This window comes from Dermochelys coriacea, chromosome 16 (genome assembly GCF_009764565.3).
Source record: "Dermochelys coriacea isolate rDerCor1 chromosome 16, rDerCor1.pri.v4, whole genome shotgun sequence".
In the NCBI taxonomy this organism is placed as follows: domain Eukaryota; kingdom Metazoa; phylum Chordata; order Testudines; family Dermochelyidae; genus Dermochelys; species Dermochelys coriacea.
The window spans coordinates 7,454,437-7,480,056 of record NC_050083.1 but is presented as its reverse complement, the minus strand read 5'-3'; the positions used below and the strand labels follow the sequence as shown (position 1 = coordinate 7,480,056).

Sequence of the window (25,620 nt, the reverse complement as noted above, 5' to 3'; positions counted from 1 at the left end):
TTCAGTTAAACCCAGTGAAATTTCTCCATGCCTCAGACTGAGCTGAGGTCTCATGTATTAAATAGTTCACTGCCTTCCCTTGTGACAAACCTGACCTCTGAGTGTGTATTACCTATTACAGAAATGTAACAGTTAGGACTACACAAACAACCGTAACTCTGATCCTAAGCCTTGCCTGCTCCCCATTTAAGTTCATTAGGAATTCCCTGACCAAAAACCGTACATGCACAATAAAGATATTACGGTGCAGTTTATATGGAGCTTTGTAAGAAGATGCAGATACACAGTAACTATATAAACACAGGCAACGTTCGTAGCGGAGAAATGGAGGTGTACAGCAGGGAATTGCGGTAAACAGAGAGGGCCCAATCCTGCAAGGTGGTGAGCATCTTCAATTCCCCACAGACGTCAGGACCAGGTGCAATTCGATAGCTGGTCAGCTCACAGCAGACTAGCACAGGCGTGAAAGTTTTAACATCCCATTCACCTTCACCCCTGAGAGACCCAAGCAGAAGCACCGGCAGGCTCGCCGTGCTCCCCAGACAGCGTCTGCTGCTGCTCCCCTCCTCTGCAGGGTCTCATGGGAAAGGAAAATTCTCCATGCCTGGGGGTAAGCAGTTCCTTGGTTCCTGTCAAGCTGAACCGGATCTGACGCAAACGATATCTCTGCAGTTGTAAGCCACACCCACTCAGAGCATGTGACACTCAGTGCTCTATCTCCCTCTAGTGGCAGCTGGGCAATGCCCAGAGGTTGCTACCACCTTGGCTAACAGACTTCTGGGTCTTTTAGCTCAAGAAGTAGAGGTTCACACATAAAAATAGCGAGATTCCAATTCAATCCTTGTTGTCTGACGACTCCACCAGAGGCTCGGTGTAACACAGACCCTGCAGAACCCTCAGAGAAGCAATTGCCCATAGTGAGTAACTTGGAAATGATCCAGCAACTTACTAAAGCATGCAGGAGTAGCTACACTTCAAAACATTTATTTAATGACAAACAAATGTGAAGCTCCTAGCCCGAAGTTTTATCTCAGATGATTAATCACAGCAACTTGAAACCCCAGAATGTTAAAGTGTCAGTTTTTGAAGTCTCACTTCTCTTACACATCTTGCCCAAACTCTCTCAAACCATTCCTGAAACATTCTCCTCTAGCAAGAGCACACCAACAGGAACTCGGGGGGAAGGGAGCATTTGTGGAGAAGTTGGGGGAAGAGGGAGGGATGAACGTGAGGGTGTCAAAAAAAAATCTGCCTTATCCCAGGTTCATAGCCTCCAAGGCCAGAAGGGACCATTGCGATGATCCAGTCTGACCTCCTGGATAACAAGGGTCAGAGAATTACCCCAAAGTACCTGGAAAGTACTTGCAATCTTAACTAAGCAGTTACTGCTGCAGATCTAACACACCACTGTGATACATTGGGTGAAACAATAGCTTCAAGGGAGGGCTGTTATCAGCTTCCTTCTATCATTGCACTCTGCTAAACTTCACCTTTACCTTGCTTATGCTTGCACATCCATCCATCTCTAAAGGACCAACTAGCCATCTTAGCGGGGCACCCTTGCCCCGCGCACTGGGATCACACTTGGTGACCTAAAGCAGCCTTTAACCTTTCAAAAATTACGCTGGGCCGTGGGCATGTCGCAGTCAGGCAAAGTTCAACTCAAATCATTAGTGCTGCACTAATTACCAGCATTGTGGGCTAGAGACACATCGTCAAGGTTGACGGGTCTTAAACTGAAGTCGATTTGAATAATGTTCTCTCTCTCTCTGGCCCTTGTGGGGAGGAGTGTTGATTTATTGCTACCTTAGCAAGCCTCTCAAAAACCAGGATTTTGAGAGAGAAACTCTATCTGTTACCTGGCTGCCTCATCCCAAGGGTTGCTTGTTAGATTTTGACTGCGGAGGATGCAGAGACAACAAGATTAGGGACTCTCCTCTGCTCTTGTGCTTTGCCTCCTGCCAGCAGACAAACCCTGCTTTGCTCTGGTCTTATGGGCGGTGACAGCAGGACTCCTGTACATTCAACATCCTGCCATGCTCATAGGACAGCAGCAGGCAGAACAGACAGATGTGACAGAGAATCGGCTCTAATTATAGGCTGATCACAGTGCCAGCTTCCACAGCTGCTGTAGGTGCTGTTATTCCCACTGCTGTTGCTGGAGAGGCAATTTGCTTCTACACATTTACTGTACAACACAAAGCAGGACTGAAAGTGATGGAGTGGTGAGAATTAGTGCTTGCCACCCAGGGTTATTAAAAAGAGGCCTTGCAAACAGATGACTATTAGCCTCAGGTTGAACGGTCTTTGTTAGAGGGGATGAAGTTTGCTTTCATACAATATTTCACTCTGCTTAGTTTACATTTGCTTTTCAATACAGGTCCCGTGTTTCAGCTGCCTCCCCCAAAACGATTCCTGAGTGCCAGAATTTCTCAATGATGAAAAATCCCAATGCCAGGCTGTCCCTGCATACCATGTAATTAATCAAACAAGATTTGACATGGAAACCAATGCCTTGCACAGAGTTAGTCAAGGGAATGGAAAACAGACAGAGCTGAGGGCTATTTAACTCAAACCCATCTATAAGTGGGCTACGGGCTAGGTTTAAAGAAAAACACATTGCCACCATCTGAAGGGTTTGAACCCGAGGAGGTTTGAATGACTTCATTCAGAGCTGCTAAGCACCTTCAGTGCTTATGGAAGCCAAATGAAATGGATGGTACTGCGGCACTAGCGAACGGTGACATTTTCATAGTAAACTTTTTTTTGGCTAACAATGGAGATTCAGCAACACCTAAATATTTGGGGAATTCATGCTGGTTTTCACTAAATTGTTTTGGTTGGGGAAAAGAAAGAAAAAAAAAAAACCCTAAGAAGTATCCCACTACCAAATCTAAATGTTTCATTTCAACATTTTAAAATGTTTTGATTTTTCAGTTTGAAACAAATGTTCAAATTGTTTAATTTATTAAACCAATCAAATGTTTACAAATGGGTCAAATCTAACTTTCATTCACCTCAAAATGAATTTTTGTTCAACTTTTCCAACTCACTGAGAAGTTTGAAGAATTTTTTTCCCACCCATAATGAATTTTTTCTTCCATTTTTCAAAATTGCCAGTGAACCAAAAATCATTATTCACTCGGCTCTGCTCAGCTTTGGCAAGATCAGGGCCTCAAAAAGAATGCATGAAGTACACCTGTGCAGGTTATACCACATTCTTTGATACCTGGGAGTTATTTTCATCTCATACTTTGAAACTTGTAATGTAACGGAATTAGGTAATGTCCTTTAAATAGTTTGTGATTCCCTCTATTGGTCCTTGATGTCTGCTATATTTCAGAAGCCACCATAGATATCAGGGTTGGAAGGGACCTCAGGAGGTCATCTAGTCCAACCCCCTGCTCAAAGCAGGACCAATCCCAATTTTTGCCCCGATCCCTAATGACCCCCTCAGGATTGAACTCACAATCCTGCGTTTAGCAGGCCAATGCTCAAACCACTGAGCTATCCCTTCCCCACAGCAACAGCGTATATATGTAGCTAGGCCTTGCATGTTATAAGTATTTACTACACATGGTTATTTGAATCCCATAGTGCCCATCTGGGTTACACACATTGTGTAAAGAGCACAAGACAGACCTAGCAGTTTCAAGAACAATTAGAATAAGGTTTCATAGAAGACAAACAAGAGGAAGCCCTCCCTTGTGTCTGAATATTTGATTCAAGATCAACAGGCTACAACAAACCCAAGTAATTCAATGCTTGCTACATAAAACTTTGTGCCAACTTTTAAAAAGCAGCCTCTTGCATGATCAAAACCATGCATCTATATCTTGGCTACAGACATTTGGAGGATGCATGGACAGATCACTAGGATAATTTCTAGGCCAAAATTTCCAAGATATCTGTCTGAAGCCCCCGAAGTGCATATTTAGGTAGATACATAAATGGACTGATTTTCAGCGGTGGCCGAGCTATCTCAGCTCCTGTGAAACTGCATGTCCACAGCTTCTGGAGATCATCTGAAGAGTGGGGCCATTTATTAAGGACCCAAATATGGATTTAGGCATCTAACTTAGGTGACCAGGTTGCAAATGTTGCATTAGCTCTTGATAACTTTATTAGCGTCAATCGACCACGTCACTTCAGTGGTTAACACCACACCTGTACTATACGAAACCTACGAGCAAAAGGACAGCCTCTCTGACAATGGCTCAGGGTATCTGGAAGACGGAGTAAGGAAAGCTTATATCTAAAACTCTCCCCTCTCAAAAAAGTTTCATAATAATTTCTGGTTTCAGAGTAGCAGCCGTGTTAGTCTGTATTCGCAAAAAGAAAAGGAGTACTTGTGGCACCTTAGAGACTAACCAAATTTATTAGAGCATAAGCTTTCGTGAGCGACAGCTCACTTCATCGGATGCATTTGGTGGAAAAAACAGAGGAGAGATTTATATACACACACACAGAGAACATGAAACAATGGGTTTATCATACACACTGTAAGGAGAGTGATCACTTAAGATAAGCCATCACCCACAGCAGGGGGGGGAAGGAGGAAAACCTTCCATGGTGACAAGCAGGTAGGCTAATTCCAGCAGTTAACAAGAATATCAGAGGAACAGTGGGGGGTGGGGGGGGGGGGAGAAATACCATGGGGAAATAGTTTTACTTTGTGTAATGACTCATCCATTCCCAGTCTCTATTCAAGCCTAAGTTAATTGTATCCAGTTTGCAAATTAATTCCAATTCAGCAGTCCTCTCGTTGGAGTCTGTTTTTGAAGCTTTTTTGTTGAAGTATAGCCACTCTTAGGTCTGTGATCGAGTGACCAGAGAGATTGAAGTGTTCTCCAACTGGTTTTTGAATGTTATAATTCTTGACGTCTGATTTGTGTCCATTCATTCTTTTACGTAGAGACTGTCCAGTTTGGCCAATGTACATGGCAGAGGGGCATTGCTGGCACATGATGGCATATATCACATTGGTAGATGCGCAGGTGAACGAGCCTCTGATAGCGTGGCTGATGTGATTAGGCCCTATGATGGTATCCCCTGAATAGATATGTGGACAGAGTTGGCAACGGGCTTTGTTGCAAGGATAGGTTCCTGGGTTAGTGGTTCTGTTGTGTGGTGTGTGTTGCTGGTGAGTATTTTCTTCAGATTGGGGGGCTGTCTGTAAGCAATGACTGGTCTGTCTCCCAAGATCTGAGAGAGCGATGGCTCGTCCTTCAGGATAGGTTGTAGATCCTTGATGATGCGTTGGAGAGGGTTTAGTTGGGGCTGAAGGTGATGGCTATGGCGTTCTGGTTGTTTTCTTTGTTGGGCCTGTCCTGTAGTAGGTGACGTCTGGGTACGTCTTCTGGCTCTGTCAATCTGTTTTCTTCACTTCAGCAGGTGGTACTGTAGTTGTAGGAATGCATGATAGGTTTTCCTCCTTTCCCCCCCCTGCTGTGGGTGATGGCTTATCTTAAGTGATCACTCTCCTTACAGTGTGTATGATAAACCCATTGTTTCAATTTCTCTGTGTGTGTGTATATAATCTCTCCTCTGTTTTTTTCCACCAAATGCATCCGATGAAGTGAGCTGTAGCTCACGAAAGCTTATGCTCTAATAAATTTGTTAGTCTCTAAGGTGCCACAAGTACTCCTTTTCTTTTTGATAATAATTTCTAATGCACTGTGTGTTTTGACTAGGGCTCCTAGACACCAGGACCCCCAGATGCGATACAAACACATATCCTTGAAGTACCCTGTACCATGAATCCGATTCCAACCACTCCTCATTTCATAGCCATGCGAGTTGCAGCCCAATGTCACAAATCTCTTGCATGCATGTGTGAATGGGGTGGAGTGTGAATGTACCAGGAAAACTGCAACAAGCTGTAGGTTTGTGACTGGAGCATGGCCATTGCCGGCAGCCATAATCCCCCCAAGCACAACACAGCCAGGATCAGGGGACTGAATTTGGTGTGAGATTATGGACTCTCCTCCGTATTTCTCTGCCTTGTGAAGCCAGCCTGGGGTTGGTACTGGCTGAAGTCTAAATCCTTTCCTTAAGAAGTGGGCTTTACCTTTCCTCCTGCCCAGAAGTAACCCCGCCAGATCCCCAGGAGCAAACCCATTGTGTTTTACAGGGAATGGTTTATTGGAGGCTAATTATCATGTTTTTCCTTTCCCCTGCCCTTGGCACCACATCCAGATAGAAAGCAGGGGCTCAGCTCACCACCCTGGCTCCACCATGGGTGGGGGAGTGGGTAGGCACCGTTCCAGCAGAGGCCAGCACCCACCCTGCCCTCCCCACTACCCAGCTTGCACCCTCTGCTCTTCCCCATGCAGACCCAGGCATGGAAGTCCCAGGAGCGTCCTAGTTTGGCCTCGGCTCAGTCCCCATCCACAGATGTGCAGTCAGCAAGAGGGGCTGTAAAGCCAGTTGTTTATTCCCCCCTTGGGTAGGTTTGTGGTAAAGAGTCTCCCTAGGAGGCTGTCAGAAGAAGATGGCGAAGGGGGAGCAGGTGTCTTATCATAGCAGTGCACAGCTGGGAGGGGAGGAGAGGAAAAGGGTCATTTTGGGGGGAGTGGTAATACAAGGAAATAGGCCAGTTAACAGAAATCTGACAGCTAAAAATAAAACCATCAAAATGAAGATAAACAATAAGTGGGCAAAGTGTTAGAGAAGAGGTATGTAAAACAACCCCCCTCCCTTGCAGTGATTAAGTATAATCAGAATGCAATGATTGATTGCAGAGACAATCACATACCTACTACTATTACCCGCATTTCTCACCCCCACCGTGCTCTTATTGTTATTTCTCTTCCCCTTGCCTCCTTGACCACCCCCCCCCCACACACACACGCTGGACTTTTTAATCTTGGCTTAAATTGGATCATAAGCTCTTCAGTGCAGGGACTGTACCTTCTGGGCTGTATGTACAGCACCATGCACAACTGGGCCCCAATCCTGACTGGGACCTCTGGGCATTACAAATAATGATGAGTGGGTTTCTTTTGCCTCCCATCCCTCTGCTCTACAAAGACAGTTTTGCGCTTTCCTTTCCTGAGCTTGGCTTAAATCAAACCAAGTCTGCAATGAAACGAACAACCCCATATGGAGCAGATGGTATAGCAGGGCTGGGCAGAGGGGGAGGTTTTAATCACCTGCCACTGCCGATACTGGAATTAAAACCAACATCTCACACATGCCAAAAGACCAGGTGCATTATGAGTGACGTAACAGCCCTGCTATGAATACAAAGCTTATAAAAGGGGGACTTTTTTTTTTTTTTTTTTTTTAAAAAACAGTACCCGGTGAGTATCTGTAAAAAGAAACCAGCTCCACCTGTTTTGGTTTGAGATGGTACAACATTACCTCACCTGGTCCATCTCCTTAGCACCATGGCTGTGTCACGTTAGACATGTGTGCACCTAAAATCTGCCACTGGCTTCCCAGGGTATCAATTATGAGATCTGATCATTTCAGAGCTTGCCCACAGGGGACATGGCGTGGAGGAGAACATCGGACCCACATCACTTGACATCCCAGCAAACACCTCTTTATCACACTAAAGTCCCAGGCCGCCAAAGACCCGGCCAACTCATTGGCTCAGTCAGCCTGTTATTTTTGGCCACAGCTAGGTCTGCATCACATAAAAATAGCTGGTGTTTTAGTTTGGGCCCATTAGTGATGGGAGTCCAGGTTTATTGCTGGCAACATGCACTGCCTTGAGACCGCGGGAGAGCTTCTGTAAATATTTCTAGAATGAAAGAGAACAGGTTTCTGCATGGTAGCACACAGGCCTTGCCAGACTAATTCAAATTGCTTATTTTTCCATGGGGGTATTGCATGGATCACCCATCTGCATTAAACATATGTATTTATATCATCATAAACACACATGGTATTCTGATTATATCTTACACCTTCTTGTCTAGAAACCCCTCCTTCAATTATTTCCAGGGAAAGGCACTCCTTTATCCTTGAAATCTTTTCATAGCTCAGTGGAATATTTAAAGATTGATATAAATGTTACCCCAAAAAGCTACATTAAAAGAACATTAAGTTGCAAAATCAAGCACTAATTCTAGTATTTCCTAAATTTGACCATTGGAACCACTTACTAGGGATGTGGTGGATTCTTCATCACTTGAAGTCTGAACTAAGATTGGGCGCCTGTCTAAAATAAATACATATAATCTAGCTCAACCACAAGCTATGGGCTTGATGCAGGAGTCAATGGGTTACATATTCTGGTCCGTGTTATGCCAGAGGTCAGACTACATTATAATGGCCCCTTCTGGCCGGAGAACCCTATGAATGTTCTCCAGTGACCCATGTCATCAGCTAGGGCCCAAGTAATGGGTTAATCTGGCTCTGAGCAGAGGTCAACTACATTACCCAGAATCTTGTGCATCAGCTACACATGCATATCAATCTCTCTCACTGAATCAGAGAGAGAGAGATTGATGCGCATGTGTGGCAGACACACAAGATTCTAGCTAATGTAGCTGTAGGAGATCACATTATTAAATCAGGAGTTTTTTGTTTGAAACGGGAGCCTCCCTGACATACCAGGATGGTCAGTATGGTGGGGGAATAAAAATTGGACAGAATCACGGAGAAATCCCATGTGAATGCTTAGAGCATATTCTGAGTGAATCCAGAATGGGGGAGTCACTGTTCTTCACTTGGATTCAAGGTCTCCCTCCACAGCCACACAGTGAGTGTTGCATCAAAGTATAGTCAAGGGGAACAAACAAAATAGACACGCTACCCCGGGGTCATGACTGAAGATGGCTCCAGCTTCAGGTCTGGAACAAGCCTGCCCTGCCCCCGGTGTTCAAGGGTGCTGCACACGTGACACGCATGTGTGCCCCCTTTACACTCGGTACATAAACTCCCTACTTGTGCATTGTTAGACATGTGTGCACCTAAAATCTGCCACTTTCCCAGGGTATCAATTATGAGATCTGATCATTTCAGAGCTTGCCCACAGGGGACATGGCGTGGAGGAGAACATCGGACCCACATCACTTGACATCCACTTGTCCACCCCCAGCTCCCACTGCCGGTTTTGCTGTTGCCCTGCCCAGGTACCTCCAAGGGAGGAGGAATGGGGAAAGGTAGCTATCTTGCTGCCTGATTGCCCCAGTGTAACCCTATGGTTCACAGAACAACCAGGCTCCAAACCTCTCAAGGAAAGCCACTTTCCCCTTCAAAGAATATTTCATTCAGCAGGGGCTACATTAGGAGGAAGCCACATTGAATTAAACAAGGCACTGTCTCTTCAGCAACTGCATTATTTCACAAGAGGATGCTATGGGGATAGTATGGGAGCCTGGTTTGGGAAACCTCCAAGCATGACCAGAATCAGCAACTCCTCTAGCATGGCAGAAACTGGGGAGGGAAGTGCAAAGGGGCGCCACAGAGTAACAGCTCCCATCTCCTCCAGGCTGCATTCTGCCCTCTTACTTCTCTGAGTAAAGTGAGTGAGTAAAGAACAGACCACCTAGCATCTTTTCCCCATCACCTACAGGGGTCATGAGACCCAGGGCTGAAAGCTACTACTGAAATGCAAAGAATTAGATAGGAACCAAGAAGATGATCAATAAGCACCATCAAGCTGCTAAAGTTAACTCCAAATGACCTTGAGTGAACATGGTCTTCTGACCTAAGAAGCTGCCTCCAATGTCATCTCTTCCCACATGCCAAGAACAATGTAGCCCTTGCATAAAGCAGAGGAAACAGCCAACCCAGAAGGCTCCATGGACTTTAAACAAAAAACTGCTGCACTCATCACTTTTGTTTGGAAGTGGTGCTGCTTCAGTGAGACTGAATCTCGGCGCGCAAAGCCCCCTGGCTGGATATACGAACGCCACGGGTCACTGCACCATACCAATGTACAAAGCTGCATGCAGTGCCAGCTCAGGGAGGGCAGCCAGGAAGAGCCTTCTGTTCGGCTGGGTTTCACCCACCCCCTTAGAAAATAAGCCTCGCACAAAATAACCCACTGCAACCTTGGCAACTAATTCCACACTGGGAAGCGAGAGATAGGAAGCGTGGATTGAAGCGGGAAGATCACCCTGGGGAGCAGATTTCAAAGGAGGGAAGCCAGGCTACTGCCAGGGGAAAGCCATTCAACGCGTTCGGATGGTGTGATTATTCAAAAAATCAGGTTTAATCAGCATCAGAGAGGAAAAGTCAAGGCAGAAGCAAGAGAACAACAGTCCATTACCAATGCAGATATGCACCTGTTGAAGAAATGTGAGCCAGGCCTGCAAGACAAAGCCAGGAAGAAGAGCTCACCAAAGCACCTAGCTCTGAGCAGCTCTTCACAAGCCATCACATGTCCACCCAAGTGGAGATTTATTAGTTATTTGTACGACTGTAGTGTGTAGAGGCTCCAAGAAGGGCTGAGAACCCATTGTGGAGGTGCTATGCAGAGTACAAAAGGGCCTGTGCCCTGAAGAATTTATTCCCTCTTAGTATGTACAAACCCTGGCTATTTCAAAGGGCGTGGCTTAGTTTGCTCTCGGTTTTTGGAGGAGCAGCTATGTGGAAGGTTCCTAGGCAGGCTGTGTAAGCCGGACAGAACCCAACACCTCTACCAGCATGCATGCAGTGAGCAAGAAGGTAGAATGAAGCATCGAACTATAACAATTCAAGTCCCATTCCTCAGGGGCTGGCTGTATTAACACAAAGAATATCCAAAACACAAGAGCAGAGCAGCTTCTAACACTTAGTGACAGCCACCAGTTGGGACTTCCAATTAATGAATTAATCCGTTCTTCATTTCTAGGTACTATGTGCTGAGAAACAGCCCGTCTCTTTCACTGAAACATCTTCTCTTTCGCTTCCCCTCCAAACACCCAGCTTCGATCCATGGCCCTGGAGTTCTGAGACCACAAATAGCTCTTAAGTTTCTGATGTGTGCTTCAATCCAAGGAGCTTCCCGTAGGCTGTGTCTACATTTAGGGCTGGTCCACATGAGAAAGTTAGGTCGACCTAGCTGTGTCGCTCCGGGGTGTGAAAAATCTCAGATCCCTGAGAGACCTAGGGCAGATCTACACTTAAAATGCTCCATCGGCCCAGCTACACTGACACGCTTTAATAAAGACGCTCTGAGCTGAAGGGAGAGAGCTCTCCCGTCAGCTCAGCCAATCCACCTCCAGGAGAGGCAGGTGATAGTTATGTCGGCAGGAGAAGCTCTCCCACCAACATAGCACTGTCTCCACCAGCCCTTAGGTGGGTAAAACTATATAGCTCAGGGGGTGGCTTATTCACATCCCTGAGCCACATAGTTACACAGAAGTAATTCTGTAGTGTAGACCAGGGTTTAGTTAAGCTGACCTAAGCCCCACTGTAGACAGCGCTAGGCTGACACAAGCTGTAGCTCACGAAAGCTTACGCTCAAATAAATTTGTTAGTCTCTAAGGTGCCACAAGTATGCCTTTTCTTTTTAAGAATTCTTCTGTCATCCTCGCGACTGCCTCTCAGAGAGGTGGATTTACCACAGCGATGGAAAAACCTCTTCCATTGCCATAGTAATTCTCTGCGCCAGAGCTGTGCAGCTGCAATGTTTCTCGCACAGATGTAGCCTTTGATTTAGCCCCAATTCCAGCCACCAGAATAACAGCAGGAGTGCCATCATCTGCATCACTGCAACCTCATTTCAGTGCCAAGTGTCAAGCCAAGGTAAGCCCACATCTCCCTTGTCTGCCCTACGGGCTCACACCAGTGAGACTACGCAAGGGTGACCAGACAGCAAATGTGAAAAATTGGGACAGGGGCAGGGGGTAATATATAAGAAAAAGACCCAAAAATCAAAAAAGACCTATAAAATTGGGACATCTGGTCACCCTAGGCTATGCTCAAGGCTGAAATCTGTCTAATGAATTCCAAGCGTGTGCTCCCTAGGGCAGGGACAGTCTCTTTGTTTGGTGTTTGTGCAGCACCTAGCACTCTGGGATTCGGCTCTATGGCTAGGAGTACGTGTACATTTGAGCTAGGAGGTATGATTCCCAGCTTGTGCATATGTACCTGCACTAGCTCTGCTCCAGTGAGCACCTAAAAACTGTGTGCCCACAGCAACGGCTCGGGCTAGCTGTCCACATACATACCCATGAGGTCAGGCCGCTAACCCAAGCTGCTGCCACAGACACTGTGCTATGGTTGTGCTCTAGCTCAGCGATACTCAGACTGCAGTTTGCGAGCCACAAGTGACTCTTTCATGCGTCTCCTGCAGCTCTTTGCAGCACATGATATTAAACCACTGGGTGATTTAATTATTAATCAGTCAGGATGCTTTTACTATGTTGTTAACCAATTAAGTGATCAACTTGCACAAAGTTATTAACTTATTTGCTGTGAGAATAAATATAAACTAAATAGTTCCCAATTATACTGTTTAAATATGAATAGCACTACAGTAAATGAAACCAGGAATTCACATGACTGTGGCTCTTTTGGGTAATGTTAATTTCTTATGTTGCTCCTGAACCACTGAGGTCTGAGTATCACTGCTCTAGCTTGAGCAGCACTAGTGCAGGTATGAATCACACCTCCCAGCTCAGATGGAAACGGACCCCTAGAGGCAGAGGCTCCCAGCTGCTGCCACAAGATGCATAACAGACAACGCCTTAGCAACAAACAGAGCTTCACGTTAAAATAAAAAAGATTTCCCCTTTGCATCTTAAACGCACCCAGTTGTCTACCACCACACAGAGCTTATCAACTTCAAACTGGAGGAAGGTCCAAGTCCCCTGCCCTATCCACTAGACACACTGCTTATTTAAGACTTTCAGTCCATCCTTCCCTCAGGCATGACCACAGCTCTCACTGCCTCGTCTGCACCCTGGGAAAAGTAACACTGGCTATTTCATGACACTGCATCCCTTTGGGAAGATTTGCACCCTTTGGATTGTATTTCCCTTTCAAAGTCCGCTCGCTGTGAACTCCCTCAGCCACAGGTAACCGCCCCAGGCACCCTTGAGTTTAGCGGCAGGGTTGGGAGAAGAGCTAAACTCTAGCGAAACAAAGCATTGGAAGCCAGCACTGGGCACTGTCATGTGAGAGACTTCCCTACTCTCAGCAAGCTGGCATGGGGGCTAGATTAGACCAAGGGATTGGAATCCCTGGTGGATGGACAAAAAGTAAGTAAGGACTGGATTGTACCAACCAGTTACAGACTTGAGCATTCAGCCTTTGTGTTGCACTTTGACAGTGCTCGTGTAGCTTCTCATGTCAACACAGGCTCATTGAATCAAACAGAGACCACCACGTTCATTCCACCTGTGACTAATTTTTGAAGCCACATCTGTGGAATGCTAGTCAGTGCCCCAGATCACCAAGCCCCCTATCCACCCCCAGCCTCGCAGCTCTGAAAAAGAAATAAAAGACCAGCCATATAGCAGGACCCTGCCCATGATGTTTGGCTCTACGTTGTCCAGTTATGATTGATGTTGTTTGCAGCTAGAGACGATTTCCAAATATTCTCCTTCAGAGAAAGCTGTGTGAGTTTCTTTGGTCTGATGGATAGGTTTGGGGGCAAGGGAGGGGGATGTGCACCAATTCCCAGGTGCGTGATTACAGAATCACCCTAGCCATATCCAGCACTCCCACATCATTTTGCATCATTGCATCACACTGCAGTTCATACAGGTGTGTTGCATTATGATTCTAAAACAGAGTCAGCCCAAAGGGGCAGGGTACGCAACACATCAGCAACTAGACAGAACAGGCCACTTATAAGGAAAAGCTTTAAGACCAAGCACTGTTGTCAGTTACCGCATCACCTCCTACCTTGGTTTCCCAAGGAGTGTAAATCCTGGTTTAACATTGCATCCTAGTGGAGACCACTTATCAGTGGCTCCATCCCAGGGAGCACCAGACCTGTAGCCAGACCCCAGCCACACAGAGGAATCAGGGACTTTAAATGTTCATTGTGCTTTAAACGGGAAAAGCCCCAGCCAGTTTGGAAGGTGGGAATGGCTATCCCAAAGGATATGGACAGAAAGTGACACCTCCCATGCATCTTGCTCTGTCTCTGAAGTAACTGGCTCCTTAACAGAGCGGTACAGAAGTACAGACTGCCTAAGCTCCTCACGTGGTTTAGACTGTACAGCGAGTAACCAGCGCACCAGGGCAATGCTCCTCCCCAGAATACAGGCAGCTTGTCTATACACATAAGGAAAGGGTCTGATGCAATTAGCTGGGTGCAGCTTAGGTGAAAACCCCTGCAGCGATTTCAACGATATACACTAGACTTGAAGGAGGTTTGCACCAGTTGAACTAGGTCAGTTTTTAAAACCCCATTTAACTTAAACACATGCGACTTTCAGTAGACAAGACCTGAGCGTATTTCTACACTACACTGTAAACCTGGGTCAGTGGCTTGCCTATTGGAAGACTCAGTGTTTCCAAGCCCACAATGCCCACTGCATTGTAAACTGGGCTTACAAATGGCTGGACAAGAGTATCCCAGCAGTGCTAACCCGCCCTCACTGCGCTACCCAGACCTGACTTGGGTCTGCGGCTTGACCCGCATCCACACTCAAAATGACAAGGCTTGAATGCGAGACTTGGGCTCTGACCCCCCACCCTAGCAAGGCCCTAAAACCCAGGTCTGGAGTCAGACTGGTTTGTGTGTTGACAGAAGGGGGGCTTGGACTCAAATCAGAATCAGAGCCTGGGGTTAGTTTGCAGCCACATTGTCCAGGAAGGCCAGTGACCAGCCAGAGCACAGCAGGATAGGGGGCACAGAGCTAAAGGGGTCTCTGGATGAGCGAGGATTGTCCCCCAGGATCCCCAGCAAAGCCTGGCCAGGCTCCATTGCTGCAAGGCAGGTCTCAAAGGCTCCCTCCCACCCCTTGCTGGTCTGTCTCCTAAGCCTTGCCCCAGCAACACCCAGCCCAAAACACCCGAGCACCTTCGTGCCAAGAAAGCTAAAGCGCCAGCTGGGTGCGACCAGGGACAACCCCAGCAGAGAAGCATCTTGCTGCTGGAGGGGTACAAGGGGGAAATGCCCCCAGGCTGAGGTAGTTTGTTTGCAGACCCAGGATGGACGTGCCCTCTAGCCTGGGAGGGTCCCAGGGATGCCCCAGCGAGCAGGAGTCTCCCCCACCCTCCCATGGAGCAGGCGGGGAGCAGAAAGGGATGGGCTCCCCCAAGCAACAGCATCCCGGGCTAGAGACCTCCCTGCAGCCAGGAGCCCAGCAAGGGACCACAGGCGCACTCCCGGACAGCCCCCTCCTGCTCCCCCTGGCCGGTTCATTCCCCCTCCCGCTCCTCCTCACTCACTCCCAGCCCCCCATCTCCCCCCACACACATCCCCGCCCCTTCACCACCCCCCATCTCCCCCCTCACACATCCCCGCCCCTTCACCACCCCCCCATCCCGGCCCCTTCACCACCACCCCCGCCCCTACTCACTCGCCCCCGGCCCCCCCGCCCCTCCACCTTCCATCTCCCCCCCCCCGCTCCTCCTCACTCACTCCCAGCCCCCCATCTCCCCCCCCCATCCCGGCCCCTTCACCACCCCCCCATCCCGGCCCCTTCACCACCACCCCCGCCCCTACTCACTCGCCCCCGGCCCCCCCGCCCCTCCACCTTCCATCTCCCCCCCCGCTCCTCCTCACTCACTCCCAGCCCCCCATCTCCCCCCACACACATCCCCGCCCCTTCACCACCCCCCATCTCCCCCCTCACACATCCCCGCCCCTTCACCACCCCCCCATCCCGGCCCCTTCACCACCACCCCATCCCCTACTCACTCACCCCCGGCCCCCCCGCCCCTCCACCTTCCATCTCCCCCCCCCCGCTCCTCCTCACTCACTCCCAGCCCCCCATCTCCCCCCCCCCATCCCGGCCCCTTCACCACCCCCCCATCCCGGCCCCTTCACCACCACCCCTGCCCCTACTCACTCGCCCCCGGCCCCCCCGCCACTCCACCTCCCATCTTCCCCCCCGCTCCTCCTCACTCACTCCCAGCCCCCCATCTCCCCCCCCCATCCCGGCCCCTTCACCACCCCCCCATCCCGGCCCCTTCACCACCACCCCCGCCCCTACTCACTCGCCCCCGGCCCCCCAGCCCCTCCACCTTCCATCTCCCCCCCCCCGCTCCTCCTCACTCACTCCCAGCCCCCCATCTCCCCCCCACACATCCCCACCTGCCCCCCACACATTCCCGCCCTTCACCACCACCCCCCCCGCCCCTCCTCACTCGCCCCCGGCCCCCCCACCCCTCCACCTCCCATCTCCCCCCCCCGCTCCTCCTCACTCACATCCCAGCCCCCCATCTCCCCCCCCCATCCGGCCCCTTCACACCCCCCCCATCCCGGCCCCTTCACCACCCCGCCCCTTCACCACCACCCCGCTCCTTCCTCATTCACTCCCAGCCCCCCATCTCCCCCCACACATCCCCTCCCCTTCACCACCCCCCATCTGCCCCCCCCACATCCCCGCCCCTTCACCACCCCCCCATCCCGGCCCCTTCACCACCACCCCCGCCCCTACTCACTCGCCCGGCCCCCCCGCCCCTCCACCTCCCATCTCCCCCCCCGCTCCTCCTCACTCACTCCCAGCCACCCCATCTCCCCCCCCACACATCCCACCCCTTCACCACCCCCCCATCTGCCCCCCACACATCCCCGCCCTTCACCACCACCCCTGCCCCTCCTCACTCGCCTCCGGCCCCCCCACCCCTCCATCTTCCATCTCCCCCCCCCCGCTCCTCCTCACTCACTCCCAGCCCCCCTATCGCCCCCCCACATCCCCGCCCCTTCACCCCCCCCATCCCGCCCCTTCACCACCACCCCGCCCTCCTCACTCACTCCCAGCCCCCCCGCCCCTCCACCTCCCATCTCCCCCCCCGCCCTCCTCACTCACTCCCAGCCCCCCATCTCCCCCCCACACATCCCCACCTGCCCCCCACACATTCCCGCCCTTCACCACCACCCCCGCCCCTCCTCACTCGCCCCGGCCCCCCCACCCCTCCACCTCCCATCTCCCCCCCCCGCTCCTCCTCACTCACTCCCAGCCCCCCATCTCCCCCCCCCATCCCGGCCCCTTCACCCCCCCCATCCCGGCCCCTTCACCACCGCCCCTTCACCACCACCCCGCTCCTCCTCACTCACTCCCAGCCCCCCATCTCCCCCCACACATCCCCGCCCCTTCACCACCCCCCATCTGCCCCCCACACATCCCCGCCCCTTCACCACCCCCCCCATCCCGGCCCCTTCACCACCACCCCCGCCCCTACTCACTCGCCCGGCCCCCCCGCCCCTCCACCTCCCATCTCCCCCCCCGCTCCTCCTCACTCACTCCCAGCCCCCCATCTCCCCCCCACACATCCCCACCCCTTCACCACCCCCCCATCTGCCCCCCACACATCCCCGCCCTTCACCACCACCCCCGCCCCTCCTCACTCGCCTCCGGCCCCCCCACCCCTCCATCTTCCATCTCCCCCCCCCCGCTCCTCCTCACTCACTCCCAGCCCCCCTATCGCCCCCCCACATCCCCGCCCCTTCACCCCCCCCATCCCGGCCCCTTCACCACCACCCCGCCCCTCCTCACTCACTCCCAGCCCCCCCGCCCCTCCACCTCCCATCTCCCCCCCCGCTCCTCCTCACTCACTCCCAGCCCCCCATCTCTCCCCCACACATCCCCACCCCTTCACCACCCCCCCATCTGCCCCCCACACATCCCCGCCCCTTCACCACCACCCCCGCCCCTCCTCACTCGCCCCGGCCCCCCCGCCCCTCCACCTCCCATCTCCCCCCCCCCGCTCCTCCTCACTCACTCCCAGCCCCCCATCTCCCCCCCCCATCCCGGCCCCTTCACCACCCCCCATCTCCCTCCCACACATCCCCGCCCCTCCTCACTGGCCCCCGGCCCCCTCGCCCCTTCACCCCCATTACACACCCCCGGCCCCCCTTCACACTCCTCCCCCACTCGCCCCCGGTCCCCTCATCCCCCGTCTCCCCCTTTCACAGGCGCCCCCTACCTGGCTGCAGTGCGGAGCCCAGCTCGGAGGGCTCCTGCTCCTGTATCCGCCCGGCGCCCGGCGCCAGGTAGCGCAGCAGCGGCAGCAGCAGCCGCCAGAGCCCCCCGCAGCCCATGCTGCCTGCGCCGAGCCCGCAGCGCCGCCCCGCTGCCGGCTCCCCTAGTGCCGGGGGGTGGGGGGTGGGCCTCAGCCCCGCCCGCCAGGCTCCCCCCCCTTCGCCGGCCGGCCGGACAGGCACAGCCCCCCGCCCCGCCCCGCCCACCGCCGCCCGGCCGCTCCCCGGGAGCCCGGCCCGGGGGGAGCTGCCCCCCACCCCGGCCTCGGGGGACCCCCTCTGCGGCTTGGCACGGCCCAGGTTAACGGGAGCCCCTCCCGGCCTGGCCCTGCATGAGTTAATGGGGCCCCCCCGCCCCCTTTCTGGGGCTGCACGGGTTAATGGGGATCCCAAGCCCCCCCCGCTTGGCTGCGCACGGGTTAATGGGGATCCCCCCCTCCCGGCTTGGCACTGCGCAGGTTAATGGGGATCCCCCCCCCCCGCTTGGCTCCACACGGGTTAATGGGGATCCCACCCCCCCCTTGGCTCCACACGGGTTAATGGGGATCCCCCCCTCCCGGCTTGGCACGGCCCAGGTTAACAGGAGCCCCTCCCGGCCTGGCCCTGCATGAGTTAATGGGGCCCCCCGCCCCCTTTCTGGGGCTGCACGGGTTAATGGGGATCCCACCCCCCACGGCTTGGCTCCACACAGGTTAATGGGGATCCATCCCTCCCAGCTTGGCACTGTGCAGGTTAATGGGGACCCCTTCCCCCTTTCTGGCACTGCATGGGTCATTTCTCTCCCCTCCCCCCAGCGGAGCCCTAATCTCGGCTGCTGTCATGGCCTTTCACATGTTAAAAGACCAGAGGAAAAGAGTAGGAAGCTCAAAGCTTGTCCCCTCCACCAGCAGAAGCTGGCCCCCTACAAGTGATTACCTCACCCACCCCCTTCTCTCTAGGCAGCTAAAAGGACAGACATGGACAGGGCCAGAGCAGGTTAATGGGACACAAGCTCCCTTTTCCCCAGCCTGGGGCTTCATGAGTGAATGAAACACCCAACCCCACTCCCCTTGCATTTGCTGCTGGTGAGAGGAGAATACTTGCCCGGGGGGGCACAAAAGCTACCCACCCATTACCGTTGGGGTCTGTTTATCCAGCTCTCTGAGATGCAGGGTCCCCACAGGCTCACGGCTCTAGCCACCTGTGGGATTCTGGCTCCCTTGGGGGTCCTGTTTTGGAGTCCCCAGCTTGTGGATCCGGGTGCAGAATCCCCAGAAATGGTGCACGGGACGGAGGGGAGGCTGCTTCTCCTCAAGGCAGTTCTTCATAGGGCCTCTAAGCTCTTGCCTCTTACAGCCATGCCCTTTACCCCCTGCCTCTGCAAACCTAGTGTCAGTGAATATGGCACTGATCAACAACCAAGCTTGTCTCGAACACCTGCTTACTTGCAGCTGTTCCAGGGCCGCAACAGTTGCGCCAGCTGTGCCAAGGGCTGCCAGTGAGGTGTGTGATGACAGCTTCCTGAAGGCTTTTGCTGTCAAAGGCCATGTCTATACTAGGAAAAGAGGCATGGTTTACCTGTTAATTAAAATGTGTTAAAATCCTAGTGTGAACAGAACAAGTTGTAGGTTTAATGTTCGTTTGTCAAGGTGAAACTAAAATCACCTTTTTCCTCATCTAAATGTGGCCAGAAAGCATTCAAGTCATTTTCCTAAAGACAGAGGGGTTTACAGATTACACCTGCAAAGAGAGGCCCTGTCAGGAGAAAGCAGCCCTGCTTTGCAGATCCATACACTGCTTCTCTTCGGTACTGACTACACAAACTCTGCAACTGTTCAATGACTACCAGTGCAAGCATAGACTGTATATTAGTGGTACTTTCAACCACCTTGATTTCCAGATCCACTCTGTACAGGGTTAGATAACGTAGGGCCTGCTCCAAAGGCCACTGAAGATAATAGAAAATGCCCATTGACCGCAGTGGGTTTCCGGTGGTGGTAACACACGTATCCCATCTGGGCTAGCGTTCCCACTCGCGAGCACCACAGGCTGTATCAGAGGAACAGAACATGCGAAGATTGTAGAGGAAGAGGTTTGTACAGATAAGCAGCCAGATTCTCCACAGTCCAGCAGCTTGGGTAGTTACTTGCACCTGTGCAAAATGCTATCAAGGCAGAGTGGTAGCAACTGATGCTCACTTTGCTCAGGTGTATGCAATGACATGGCAATGGAGAATCAGACCTGAGTAGGTCTTGACTGAACCCTTGTTCAGGAACATTAAACCATTAACCCAACCTTCTCCACCTGTTTGTTATGGGGGCGGCAAGAGCAACTGTTGCTACTCATTATAGTTAGGTTTTCCTAATATCTCAGGATAGTTAAGCAGTAGAACAGGTGACCTAGGGTAGTTGTGAACTTGCTGTCATTGGAGGTTTTAAAGAGGAGGGCTAGACAAACACCTGTCAGGACTGGCCTAGTTTGACTTGTCCTGGCTGAGCCTGGGAGCATGGAATAGATGAACTCTCAAGATTGCACCTAGCCCTACACTTCTATTATTTCTACTGATATTCATTCCCTGATTACCCCTTCTAAGGCAGCATCCTGCCACCATCTTACTCAGGTTTCAGAGTAGCAGCCGTGTTAGTCTGTATTCGCAAAAATAAAAGGAGTACTTGTGGCACCTTAGAGACTAACAAATTTATTTGAGCATAAGCTTTTGTGAGCTACAGCTCACTTCATCATCATCTTACTCAGCTGACCAAGGAAATAAACTTCGAAGACACAAGAGGATGTTTGCTTTACAAAGTGTATACAATTTTATTTGTCAGGACATTTCCTTCCTTTGTCAGATGTTACTGAATCATATTGATTTTCAAGGCTGAAACCTTCTGTCCTAGCAGCCCATCTGGAAAGCTCCTGTAGCATTTCCCCCATGGGTCTTTTGTAGCAGGTTTCTGGTGTAAGACATCCATCCAGCCTTCAGGGTAACTAGCTGAAGGATGCAACCCCGCTGTTCACATGCAAATCTCCCACTGTCTATAGAGTGGGAGGCTTTGTGTGAGAATCAACTGCAGTCAGGCCTTTTACCTTCTCATTGTTGTACTTAGGAGGAAAAAAAGCCTTGTGAAATGAATGCATTTACTCTGCAACAGTCTTTTGAGCTCAGTTTAATGTTACCCTTTCAAACAAGCAATCATCTTAAATGGCAAATCCCATAGCCAAACACACCCACTCCCTCCCACCGCATTAGATGAGAAATACAGATTTTATGCTCCCCATGGCTATTCCAGGGTCAGTTCAAGTCTCTGGCATTTGTGCACTAGTAACTGCTCAGGGACCATGGCTATTTGGGCCACCCAGTACTGATAGCACAACTAGAAACTAATGACTAATAATAAACATATGCACACAAAAGAATTGGTGGAGGAACATTTTCTGGCTCAAGACAATCACAGAAATATGAGATGGGTATGGGGAGAAATGATTACCTGCTAGAGAACACCCCATTTGCATCAACACAAGTTTGCTCCCAACATCTCAATCATCATTTCCCGCAAGCTACTTAAAGCTTGCCTCCTAAATCAATCCCTAAACAATCAGTCCTTTCATCATTTTTTTTTTATTCCTCCTCTCTGGATTTCCTCCAATTAACACATTTCCTGCAATCTGAGGTGCCAGGTATTGCATGCAGATTTCTAGGCACATTCTCACCAGTGACCTAGGCAAACTATTCAAATGAGCCTTAGAGATTTAAGATACAGGATTTAGGGAGGCAGTGTGGCCTAGTGGACCTCAGAAGACCTGAGTTCTAGTCCTGGCTCTGCCACTGGCCTGCTGGGGGACCTTGTGTAAGTCAAGTCATTTATCTGTGCCTCAGTTTCCCCATCTGTAAAATGAGGAGAAGGATCCTGCTGTCCTTTGTAAAGCATTTTGAGATGTACCAATGACAAGTGCTATATAAGAGGTGGGTATTATTACTTAGGCCCATTTGAAAACATTACCCTCTCACTGTATTCTGTGGCAGTGGATTAAAGATAACGTACCATCAATTTTGTAATGATCAACAGGAATGAATTCAAGCAGGTCACTGGAAGGGGTAAGTCACAGATGTCTATAGAACTCTATGGACTCCTTATGCAAGTGGACATAGAGGGTTACAATACAACCCATGTTATGAATTCATCAAGGGTCATAATCCAGCATTTCCCTGTACTATAGACATATGAATTACCTGCAAAGGGAAAAAAAGTGGATTATACTCTCCACCCTCACCACCTTTGTTTCCTCATGATGTAAGAAGGCCTGCAAGGATTATTTTTAAACAATAGGAGGTGGGGGAGGTTGCTCTTTTATCTTAGAAATATTAAGAATGTCAAGTTCAATCCCTGCTGATGACTTGTCAAGGGGCATGGTTAAAAGTGGTGGTCAGTACACGGATCTGAACTACTGTGGACCTCTGGAGGACTTCCCCGTGGCCGGAGGGATAGGTAACCCACACTAACCCTGGGGAAAGCCATGTCTCCATCTAGTGTCCAGACTGTGTAAGAGGTTTAATGTGTCTGCTACAGCTTCTGATCCCGAGACCTTGCTCTTTAGCTCAGGCAGCAGAGGTGTGTGCTTTTAGATTCAGAGAGACGTGGCTCAGTCCCAGCAGCCAGCCGATCCAGGAGCCATCACTACACATGGAAAGATGCTCAGCCAGTTGTACATGCTCTTATCCCCTGGAAGAACATACCAGGGATGAGGCCAATACCGTTCTGTAGAAATTCCTCTTAAACCATAGGACATGCAGATTTCTATAATAGGGATCTGATTTATGCAGTAAGTTCTATAGGAGGAGTCAAAGCCTGCAGAAAAGTTCTTTGTGTCTGAAATTCTACAGAACTTTTCCTTAAAGGTAGGAAGAGCAGTGAGCACAGATTGACTCCCCACTGCTGGAATGGGCCAGTGGGTAAATCTTCCCCTTCTTCATGGTCAGACACATTGATCAGAGGGAAGCCCTCGCTTCTGACCATGTTTGGAAGAACAAAGCTCTCCTTGTCCCCAAAGCCTGTACATTTGGGACTGCTAAGGAGAGGCCAAGTGGTTCAGGCCAGCAGTCAAGAGAGGTGGTTCTGTTCCTCCCATTTACTTGCGCTAGGACCCTAACCAAATAATTTCCCACTTCCACTCCACTGCCAGTCTTATCAATGGAGATCATAAGATTTTGGGAGCAGGGATTATTTATTACTATATATGTACAGCATCTAGCACAAAGTGCTGGTCTCATTTGGGGGCTCAAGGTGCTGCCAGTACCCATAATAACTAACAATAGGTGGGCAGTGTGGGAGGAGAGATGGAGTGAATCCTAAAAAGCCCACATCTGGATCTCCAGAGAATACTGACAAATGCAAGCGATTCTCCTTTCTGCATTTCTTTTCAGGTGTAATGTTTTTGCAATGCTGGGAATAAGATCAGGTGACTTACTGCTTTTTGACTTGTCAGAAAGAGCACAATGTCTGATTCTGATCCGGGAGCTTTAAACATTTCATCAATTTCTCTGGTGGTGAGGGAGGAAGTTTGTCCTGTGGCCAAAAGAAGCGAGTTGCGGATGTTCATTTATATTTACAAACATTCCTTGGATTTTTCTTCTGCTTAAATATGAGTGCCGAGCTCCAGGGAAATGCAAGCTGCTCTCATTAACTGTTTTACAAGTGCAATATGTTACCTCTGTATATTAGGCAGGTGACGTAAACATCTTACACTGCCAAACAGACCTCTTGATGGTCTGTTTGTTTTCAGTTGGACTGTACATTTGAAATAGTATCACCAGAGACTGTTGCTGGCTGTGGGAAGCAGTGGATTCAGCACGGCAGTTAAGGGGTTAATGCCAAACACTGCTCGTGAGAGTAACATGCATGTGTAAAAAATGTGCATCTATCAATCTGCAGGGAACAACTAAAGATAAGATCAATTTCTTACAACATTCAACCTGGCTAATGCAATTTCGCTGCACATTGGACTCCAAGAATTGTAACCTTAGTTCATTTAGGTGAATTCACAAACAGATCCTTTAAAACATGAGCATCTGCAGGGGGACACAACCAAAGAGAGGGTCCATGACTCATGGCATTCAGTCTAGGCAATTAACAGATTCCAAACCCAGAGGGAATCATTGCGACCATCTAGTCTGTCCTCCCATACAATACAGGCCAGAGACCGGCCCCAAAATAATCCCTAGAGCAGATCTCTTAGAAAATCATTTGGGGAAAGTCCACCACAACACTTGGTACATTGTTCTAATGGGTAATTACTCTCATTGTTATCAATTTGTGTCTTACTTGCAGTCGGAATTTGTCTAGCTTCAACTTCCAGCCATTGGTTCAGGCAATCTTGCTCCCTATGAAATTCCACCAGTGGTAACTAGCATCTTGGACTCCTCATATTGAAAAGGCAAATTTCATAATAACGGCTCTTCCCTAGTGAGATCAATAGAAGGAGCAATGCTCTCGGGGATACCGGTGTCCCATTCATCATGCACACTGCACACACCACCTGTGGAGCTGTACGTTTTTTGCTAAGTTTTTATTTTAATTCAAGGACTTTGCTTCATACAAAATGTAATTGTAGAAACAACTGCAGAATTCAAAGTTTGGCTGATAAATATTACTCAGGCAGCAAACTAGGCAATCACAGAACCTTTTTCTTTTTTTTTTTTTTGGGTAAAGTTCCAGTTGTGTTGCATGGTTGGAACTTTTATAATTTTTAACACTGTTTTTTAAATATAAAGTTTTGCAACAAACCCCCAATTTATATCAAATATAATTAAAAATTAACAACTGATGAATACATTGTATCAAAAAAGTACGAAGATAAACATTTTCCATGCACATACTTATATATATATATATATATATATATATATTATATATATATATATATATATATATGTATATATTTTACATGCAAACATTACTTATTCAAAGTACAGCCACTACGAGACTGGTTCTGGATGCAGAAAACTGGTTGGTGCAATTCAAGTTGGCAACTCACTATGAGAATTCTGGGAAATATTGTGTGTGTGTTTAAGAGACAGCGCACAGGCTGTAAAAAATATGCAAATGGGGCTATGAACAACTGTGGTCAGGCTCTTCTGTCACTGTCATTTGGAGAAACCCCCCCGAGAGAAGAGTGGGAAGCAGTCAACAATGTTCTTCTTCGTGGTCTATACTATATAAGAATTTAAATGATCCAATGCCATCTATTTCTATGAGATTCCAGCCATCTTATTTATATGAAATTGTGGCTTTTAATATCTAAAATGATGCAGGAAGGGGAAAGGCAGGGGCGGAGGAAAAGACAAAATAAATTAATACAGTGAGAACATTCCCTTTTACTTTCCAATGTGGGTACAATGGTTGCATGCACTGATCAGCCATACTAGTTTTTTCCTCCTTTACTTTTTGGAATAAAATAGTAATGTTTTCTTTAAAATTTCAAAGGAAGTGTTTGTGCCTTCATACAAGGAAAATGTATGAAACATTTGGTCACAATCATGCTGAAGCCTGAAACAGGAAAATCCAGCAGGTAAAGCTACAGAAGGGATGAAGGTC

At 49.7% G+C, this 25,620-nt stretch overlaps 1 protein-coding gene across 3 annotated transcripts in view; it reads right to left on the bottom strand.

Annotated features, from left to right (window-relative positions):
• COL27A1 (collagen type XXVII alpha 1 chain) overlaps positions 1-18,131 on the bottom strand; it is a 256,258-nt gene extending 238,127 nt beyond the window's left edge. For 2 of the 3 annotated variants that reach the window (XM_038374877.2, XM_043498970.1), the window contains exon 1: positions 17,995-18,116. In XM_038374877.2, the coding sequence (XP_038230805.1) occupies positions 17,995-18,109 (115 nt within the window). In that variant the 5' untranslated portion in view covers positions 18,110-18,116. Of the gene's footprint in view, positions 1-17,994 lie in introns of all 3 variants that reach the window. The other variant, XM_038374879.2, reaches the window with a different exon arrangement.
• Positions 18,132-25,620: the final 7,489 nt, after the last annotated feature.